The following is a 9,606-nucleotide window of genomic DNA, read 5'->3' as shown; positions in this document are numbered from 1 at the left end:
ATCATCATAGTGTTTGACAAACAGTGGCTATGACAGCTGGCTCATTTTACATGTAATCCGGCTTGAGAGAAATTGTTTTATCCCTTTGAGTCAAGTGATCTAACCCTGAGGTCATTCCACGGAGATCGAGCCAGCCATCTGTTAATAATATAAAATACAATGACAGCCTATAGCAAATACACCCTAACAAAATTCAACTCCCTTCTGCTGGTCGATATGTTTTCCTTATTTTTGATGCATGTGCCACTAAACAGCATCGGGAAATCAAATTTTCAACCAAAATGAACTTTCCACATGGCATCTTAACATGCACATATTCGATTATCTTATTAAATTATTACTTTTTCCCAGAGAAAATCAGTTGGCTTGGAGTGAGAGAGGGGGCTGAATGACAGTCTTTGTGAGTCTTTGTGCTGCTGGCATCAACACTGATCACTCACCAGTCAATACCACACTACCCCCTTGTGGTTGATTCAGTTATTAAAGATGATATCATAACTAAACAGAATGCACCAATGCAGGAACCGAGATGATCTCTCTGTGGTGCTCGTACCTGGTCTCGGACACAATGTTGGTCAGTGCTCCACCCTGCAGGTACTCCATGATAACCCACAGTTCCTCCTCTACCAGAGCTGACTTAAACATCTCCACCACATTCCTGTGCTGATAGTCCCTCATGATGACCACCTACAGCACAAAACATTTATGTTAGAACCCAAATGTTTTGGAGACATAACCAATATTTCCGATATTAAAAAGATACTCAAGCTATTTAATGTAGCATTTCCATAAAGTTAGGGAACTTGTGAGGGACAGTTTAAAAAAGAATAGTCGAAACTGTTGCTGCAGAGGCCAAGATATCCTGACTTTTACTCTTTAGTATGGATCAGGCTCCCAACTACCCAACTCAATAGTGTCTTTCATTAGAGATCCTCCCTGGTAAACACCCATGTCTTTCAATGTCTCCAGGCCTAAGCCAAGGTAACCCTGATCAGGATTAGAGAGTTCCCTCCAAAGCCAAAGAAGAAATTATGCATCTGTTTTAGTACTCCTGGCTACCGATGAGCAAACGTAACGTAAAATCATCGGAGTATCCCTTTAAGTAAATATTTCATGTTTGTTTCAGTCAGACTCTGAAACAAGCATTTGTAATGATTCATGTAGAATTCATTTTTATTTGGAAAGCTGTCGGAGGGGTATGTAGCTTGCCCTGATATACATTGTTTGTTTCCCAGATTCTTTACAACGGAGGCAACGGTTGCAAAGTCAGCATGACCAATAGAGGCACAATAGCCACATTTATGTGAAATACGGCAGGTTGAAATAAACTGGAATTATCCTTTAAAGACTGCAAAGAATAGCACACTTGAATCCTCAAATTTGTTGCTGTAACCTTAAATGCATTGTGTTGGTGATTTGTGTTGCAATTGTTTGTGGTAATAACTTTGTACCTAGTTGGACACCGTACCTCGTTAAAGAGCAGTTCTCTCCTCTGTTGCCGCCGCAGGTCCATCATCTTCACCGCCACCTGCCTGCCACTGTGCTTTTCTGTAGCAATACACACCACCCCCGTTGAGCCCTCCCCAATCTTCACAAAGTTCTCTAGGTAAGACCGTGGATCACCCTTGTCTACCACCATCTGCAGAGCCGCCTTGAACTGTTCATGGGTCACTTTGGGTGGGTCTGGTGGTGGTCTGGGGGAAGGATGTTGTGGGGGTCTAAAGGCAGGGGAGCAGGTGCCTGGAGGACTGGTGGCTAGTGAGCCTGTAGGGGAGGGCCGAGGTTGGGAAGGGCTGTCTTGCCGGGGGTAGGGAGGATTGGGGCATCCAGAGTGTCTGAGGAAGGGGTCAGGCCCATTGGGCCTCAGTCCCATGTTAGGAGACAGGCCCAGCGTGTAGCTAGCTGAGGAGCGTACAGTTCTCTGGGGTCTGATGCCGCCCACAAGAGGACTGCTGTTGCCAGTGGGCAAGAAGCTGGAGTGGTACCTCACTGCCGACTCTGCCTGCACGATAAGAGAAAAAGGGTGAGGGACATTAAGAGAGAGAGCAGAAAGAGAGTTGGCCGCCTGCCTGGGGTTCAAGACCCGCTTTAAAAGTGAATGTAAATCAAGTCCTCCACTCTCACTCTGAATCCACTTCACCTGATATGACCCATGTAAAGATGTTGCTATATGGACCCAAGTGTCCCACTGAGATCTTGCCAAACACACCATTTCTCAACTTTTACAACTCCACTGGCACTTTAAACCCACATTTCATATTTTAATACTAGAATTAAATAAAATACTCAACCCCAGAACTTTAATCACCTTTAGTGTAAAGCCAATCAATATGCTGCCTCGACCTAAAAGTTTCCACAACCTAAGCATGAAAATTATCCCCTATGATTTCTTGACAACAAACTTGTATTTAATGGATTCAGAGCTCATGCAAAAACATGCCGAGTACTAATAATAATATGTACATACGATTAGCAGGAATATGCATATACTATGTATACTGTGAATAATGTATTATCAGTGCACTTAATGGCCACAAATATATGCAAAGAAGCTGCACATGTAATGTCTGTCTCAGGCTTACTTTCAGGTCATACGAGGAGAACGGCCTCCCAGGGCTGTTCTGGGGGTGCATGTACATTGGTAGGTTGGGCCGGAGCTCCGTGGTGACTGTCGCTTGATCTCCATGGGGCTGCTGGACAGTCATAGCTGGGCTGTAAAAACAAGCTATAGGTCTCTGACTTGGTGGCATTCCCCTGGGCAGCTGGAAATCTCTCTTCCATATCACTCTCTCCTGAGGGCTACCCACATCGCCACTCATATAAGACCCGTGACTTAACATTGGGATGTTCTGGGACTGAGCTGGTTGCGAGGGTCCCTCCAGGGAGCTGACGCTGACTTCATAGGTGGACTTGGCCTTTGGCAAGATCCCATTGGGCTGCAGAGTGATGCTCTTCTTCATGCCCAAGTAGGGGGTGTTAGTCTCACTGTGGATGTTCCTGGCCTTCTCCCTCCACTGTTCTTGACCGGCATCCTCGTCGTCTTCATCATCTTGGGTCAGGCCCTCGTACTGGTAAGGGTCCCCCTCGTTCACCTCACCCAGCCTTCCCAGAGACTGGGCCCTCTTCCTGGCTGAGGGGCTGCTCTTCCTCAAAGAGTTAGAACTGGTCACAGACAGACGGTTCATATCATTGATCATGGCTGTGATGTAGTCCCCGTGACCGATCATGCTCCCACGCACAATGGTCTGAAAGAGGAGAGGAGAGTTCATCTTTATCACATTGTGCATGCCGTGATCACATTATAGAAAGATTTCAGACTGAAAAGAATAATGAGGGTGACATAATCATTGCTCAGAGGCGAGTTAAATTTAGGCTTCAGAATCTGTAAAGGACGTCTTTGTAATTCTTTGAAGACAGTGACTTAAATCATCTCCCCAGTGGCTTATTCTGACAATACACTGACAAATATACCAAGCAACTGTTTCAAGAGACACACTACAAGACAGAGCCTCTACAAATATTCATATGTTGCAAAATTACAGATAACTATGACTTTTCAAATGGTATGCATAGCTAGCAGGCATGCAAAGGCAAAGGGCGTAAACTTGCCCTGACAGAAAATGATCAAACTTTTATCTTTTGCCAGTGTAGTGTTACTGTTGCAACTGTAAGAGAGAGTGCGTGGTGGCTCATTAGTCACTCTCAGGGAAGAGTCATGTTCAGTTCACAGCCAGTCAACAGCCTCTCCTGTTTCTCTGGTTCGGTGCCATTACATCTGCACAGGGGGTAGAGGTCAGATGACATTTCACCTACTGCAGCACCTCTAAGAGAGGAGAGAATGGCAGGTGATAATGGCCTTGGTGACATATCCTATTTTAGAAGATGCTGTAACAATAGTTTGAAATTGACTTTTTTTCAGATATCACATAACATTTTCCTCTTTTCCCGATAATCTGGAATGCACTGTTTTCTTCCATGTGTTTTTTTGTATTGTGAGGTTCCTGTGGGTAACGCCACACTCATCTTGATGACGCTATTAAAAACAAGAACCTGACCTAAATGCTGACATGATGGTTCTCATATTGATCAGCACAAATCACATTAATGAAATGTTGGTGTTTTCTCTATTTTTCTTTCTGGAGGGTCACAAACAGCATCGACAGTATGCTCCTTGAAGCGTGGAAATCCTTATATTTGCAGCCTTTATCACTCACTGGCATTTCCTTTGCTGTACCTGCACTTTTTATCCCTTCTGCTTGACATCTGTGAGAAGGCACCATGGACTGTTATTAATTGCCTGCATGGAGTAATAAATCTTGTGGCCCCTCTGAGTATTCAACATTGTACAGTCAGTGTACACAGCAGGGTCATTAGCCAAGCCCCACGATAGATAAGAAAGCAAAAAGATGGGGAGGGAAGCAGGCCCGCTTTCTATGTTGTCATCAGAGGATTATGGCATTTTCTGAGACAGCAGGATCTCTCTGCAGCACTGAAGGACTCTTCAGCATCAATAAAACTAGCAGCATATGTTTATGTATTAGTCTCTCTCAGATTAGAAAGCTAAATTTTTAGAATGACAGCTCATCGTGATAGCTTAATGAATGTTGAATGGTGACATTAGTGATCAGTTCTAGGTAAGGTTAGAGGATCAATAAAGAGTTGAATGAAAGGTGTGGTGTACCTTCTTTGGCCTCAGCTCCACCTCTGTGATCCGGGAAGGGTCCACCATGGGTTTGGGCCTGCGCAGGTTCTCTATCAGGCTTTGCCATTGTGTCGGCAGGCCCACAAAGCAGCCATGCTTGGCGTCAAATGAGGTGTGGACGCGGTGCTCAAAGTTCTTGGGAGCTGATATCTCAGGCCTCTTCTTTTTCTTCTTGCGAAACATCCTCAGGTCCACGAGGGCAACAGCTTGCCCGATTCAAAATGTCCCTGTGGAGAAGAGTATTCCTTTAATAAACTGCACTCAGCATTTCATACAGCACATGTTCAAATAACTGTAATCTTGACATTTGAATATAAGCAAATCTTTTCTGCCCCGGTAATCAAAAAGATGCTGCCACTAACTAACCACTCGCCTTTACTATCTATTCTCTGACCAGGTGTATTCAAATGAAATCAGACGATGGTCTCTCCACGTGGGACAAAATATTCAAACGGTGCATCTAAAAGATGTTCCATGTCTGAGATGTGTGTGTCCCATGCGGCCTTGCTGGCTGTCACGAGCTTGTGCCTCTGAGAATGGCTCCAAGGAGAGTGGATGGATTTGTAAGCACATGTGTAATGAAGGATATCTGGTCAATTAAGGCTTATTCATTCTCTGTGCCATTTTACTGATGAGCACGTGGCCGGGCTGGCCTGCGCCCACAGGCTTTCAGTGCATTAGCAGGAAAAGGAGTACAACACACAGACACAAACACACACTAATGCACACAAACATACTATGGCAGGCTATCCTTCATAAACCCTCTATAACCCTTCCATATCCCATCCTAATTAGTAGCTTGTGTGCCTTTGATTGGAGGGAGGGTAACCACTTAATCCATGGATGGTCTTGCATTTGGCGAGCCACTGAGTTATGTTCAGCTTTATTTTCCATCCAAGTGTAGGGAAATAATTAAATACATACATCTCATTTCCTCATCTGCACAGCTGTACGGGGAGATAATCACTCAAATATAAGTCTCATGATTAGTATTAGTACTGTTTCATGTAGCTCGCAGTATGGAGGACGTGCAGAGTGGCTCTAGGGATGTCAGTGCTGGTCTGTTGGTATGTCTGTCGGTCGTTCCACCGCAGGACATAAGAAGAGACGCCCAGTGACGTAATAAGCTGAATTCAGTGACATGGAATAACACGTTGCTGCCATGCATATTTCATGCTAGTGGTCTGATACATCATGCACGACAAAGTGCTTAGAATACAAGGAAGCTTAGAGAGCGGCACACATCTACTCCCTCTACTCTCTAAAGCCAGCCATTGTGCAAATGTGGCTATAGCTGTGAGCACAGTTTTGCTTTGTAGCCCCTCTAGTAGCTAGTGATGGCAATGGTGGTCAGTCGATTCATCACTTTGCTTCAGACCGAAATATCATCAAGTATAGTATATTGACAAGTATGGGATAAAATACTAACAGAGATGATATATTACTTTGGTGAGCCTCTGTTTTTTCCTCTTGCCAACGGCAGATTAAAGTTTTCACTTTTTATATGAAATATCTCAACACCTACTTGACAGCCTGTGAACACATATTAATGGTTCTGAGATTATGTATTCTAATGCCTTTGGTGATCCACTGACTTTTTCTCTAGTGCCACAATAAGATTGACAGTTATTTTTTTTTATTATTGAAATATCTTGACAACTATAGGATGGATTGTTAGAAAATTTGGAACAGACATTCATGGTCCCCAGAGGATTTTTTTGTAATAACTTCCTCTTTTCTCATCAGGTCACATTTTAATACTTCCATTTTTGACCAAATACCAAAAAAAGCAAAGGACAAATAAGACGAGAGAGACGGCCAAAAAGGTATAAAAAACGAGGAATCAAGGAAAAGTGTTTCTTTTTTACAGTTTTCAATGTCAGAATTAACATGGGGTGAAAATTCACAGACAGCCTTCTTAACTGTGCAAGAGTCATCAAGTAGCCACCTGTAGTCAGAGGCATCCGGCTAATAAGCAAATGATAGCATGCTAACAATTGAGTTCACCGCTGTGCCTAAGTACAGCCTCACATAGCCACTAGCATGATTGTAGACCCTTCACCTTGATTATTTTAGCAGACTGCAGCACCTAAAGGCCCTGATCTATGTGGCCAATGCAAGATGCCCCAAGAATATCAGATACAACCTCCCATCATGCACTATGAAATGGTGGGAGTTGAGTAAATAAGTTTTGCAGTCGCCCGCTGCTCAGCAGGCGATCACGCTGGCAGCATCTCCTCTCTCCACCTCCGTCCTCAGGCCAGCCCGGTTCTAATCGGCATGAACGACGCCTGGTTACGAGCTGTATCAGTGACTACCACACACCACTACCCCCTGCAGCATCACCAGAGGGTAGAAGGAGGTCAGGTCCACTGGTCCTATCAGCTAATTTCAGGAAGGTAGGGTAAGGACAGGGGGAGGGGGGAATAATTCAATCACAAGGCTAATATGCTAAGTGTTGCATAAGTGCATCACTCTGTGCTCTCCCTATGTACATAATGTGGTGCTGTGAAGGACTTAATTCTATCTGACAGGGACATTATGGTGTGAGGCCTCTCAGGAGGTGGGGAGAGAGGAGTTTTGGGCCGAGATTACAGTCAGACCTGGATGTATTAGACAGACGGATCCAGTTTTGTCCCCTCAGAAAGGCTTTCTAACCACCAATTGTGGCTGCTTTTTAAATAACGAAAGCCTGGGAAAACAAGCTGCAAAACAGAAGATTGTGATCTAGAAAAGCTGTTCAACGTGCAGATGTTGGCACCGACTGAACAAATATTTACACATAGCACTCATGTATCCTTTTAGAAGCAGATTAATCAATATTTACTCATGAGTCAAATGCAAACTGCTGCAGTCCTCCACTGCCAGCAATAATGGGGTGATGCAAGCTCAAATAGGATGGCTGCTTTGTATAGTACTTTATCAAGAGTCATCAGTTCAAAGCAACAGAGAGCAGAACATATCACAATATTATTCATTATTCATTCGCGAACACTGTTCCCATTTGAAGACTCTGGAAATACAAACTAACTACTGTGATATTAGAGGCAAGTAGATACACACACATAAACTTTGTTGATTCATGCCTGGGCAAAACAAATTGAAAAGTTGATTCAGTTATCGATTTACAAGCTTTAATCACATGCAACTGGCCTTATGTTGACCTCTCTGATTCCGCCAAGCTTATGACTGTCTTGATAACAATATGCTATTGATTTCTAAGCCCATCGTATAATATGTATGCACAGAGCTGAACTTGCACAGTGAATAATCACGCTTTCTCGTCACATCCCTCTAAACTGCAGGGACTTGACCCTATGCCTCAGTGGCTTGTCTTGAATCTATCAAAGTGCTGAGGCAAAACTAAGCCAGCTGCTGTCAGGGATATGAAGAGCCAAAGAGGATGAGGTCATTCCAAAATTGTGCTACATTAGGTATTTCCATTTCTATAACTGTGCGCAGGAGCAAAAAAAAAAAAATAGATCCAAATGCATGACCTGAAAATCCACTAATCACATCACTGAGAAATAAAGTCTCACTCACCGAAAATCACATGAGCATAAAGCTGTTCGTGACAAGTCTGCTTGTGAAGTCTGACTCAACACAAAGCTTTAAAAAAAGATGACGGAGCACACAAGATGTGTAAAAAATGCAAATAGATCCCATTTTCTCTGCAAAATCACCACTTAATCACAGCAGGACATCCCTATTCCAGGCTCAAATGAAGATCCACAACTGAACAGAGCTTCTTCACCTGGCATAGCGACCGGGCCTCTTATGCCGTATAGAAATGCAACCAGGCAATCCATATGTTTCCCACAGACAACATGCCAGAAGAGGAGAGGGCATGCTTGCATTCCTCTCATGTTCAAATCACCCCGAGCAGGAGTTGTGGATGAGTGAGAGGGGGATCGAGAGATAAGAGAGATATTGGATTTGCTCAATGTTGGTGCTCCGAGCTCTGTTGAATGATTTTTTTCTATTTGCCCTGATTTCTGCTTCTATCTTTTTTGTTGGCATGCATGCAGAAATGTAGCGAGTGTTCAGGTGACTGTGCTCGCAGGATTAGTATGGTGTTCAGTCCTTCACTGATCTAATTTTAGGACACATCATGCCCCCCCCTCTAGCACCAGACGCGTGTTTATTTTGTACAGGATTCATGTCAAATAGTGAGGTGAGGGTGGAGTAATCCTCTTTTTGCGTTTGTCAATGCATGTAGAGGCTTAATCCAGCTATACTGAATTACAGGGAGCTACATCTATTTCATAGTGGCATAGATACCATCAAGGTCTTAACTGCTGTTTTTGGACTCTGCAATGCAGTGTGGGGGGCTTAGAGATTGCTCTTCTATCAGCTTCATTATGATGACCGTTCTGCCCTTTGAGTATAATGAGAATGCCTCACTGGGGGCGGGGGGTGGGGGGTGGGGTGTCTTGGTTGGTCATATTCTTCCTTGTGCTTTGTAAAACACACACATGCACGTACACACACCGTCTGAGGACATGAAAAAGGTACCCAGGCACTGGACATGACTGGACAGTACAACAGCTGTGGTTATGGTTTAAGTTGATGTCTGCTTTCTCTTTGAAGTCACCTCTGGAGACATGGAAGGATTGTCAATAGGAGACGACAAGTGATGTAATGAGCTGCATTCAATGTTTAACGACGTTGTTCCATGCATATTTCACGCCAGTGGTCTGATACACCATGCACGACAAAGCGCTCGGAATACAAGGAGGCTTGGAGAATGGCACACATCGACTAGCCACCCATTGTGCAAACGTGGCTACACCTGTGAGCACGGTTTTGCTTTTTTATTCGTGCTAGTGACCAGGTATGGCAATTTCAGTTAGTTGGTCGGTTGGTTGATTGGTTCTCCCCTTTGGTCTGGACATTTTGTATGA

The 9,606-nt window shown here is 44.0% G+C and overlaps 1 protein-coding gene across 1 annotated transcript in view; it reads right to left on the bottom strand.

The window, feature by feature from the left end:
* Window positions 1-9,606, bottom strand: part of LOC118337064 (serine/threonine-protein kinase PAK 6) — a 16,581-nt gene that overhangs the window by 2,711 nt on the left and 4,264 nt on the right. Inside the window, 4 exon segments of the mRNA XM_035673897.1 lie at window positions 554-687; window positions 1,469-2,002; window positions 2,583-3,245; window positions 4,682-4,929. Of these exon segments, the coding sequence (XP_035529790.1) occupies window positions 554-687; window positions 1,469-2,002; window positions 2,583-3,245; window positions 4,682-4,885 (1,535 nt within the window). The 5' untranslated portion in view covers window positions 4,886-4,929.

The sequence above is a fragment of the Morone saxatilis genome, unplaced genomic scaffold, assembly GCF_004916995.1.
Source record: "Morone saxatilis isolate NCDOM2014 unplaced genomic scaffold, NCSU_SB_2.0 Contig3, whole genome shotgun sequence".
NCBI lineage: Eukaryota > Metazoa > Chordata > Actinopteri > Moronidae > Morone > Morone saxatilis.
This window is presented reverse-complemented; position numbering and strand designations above follow the sequence as displayed.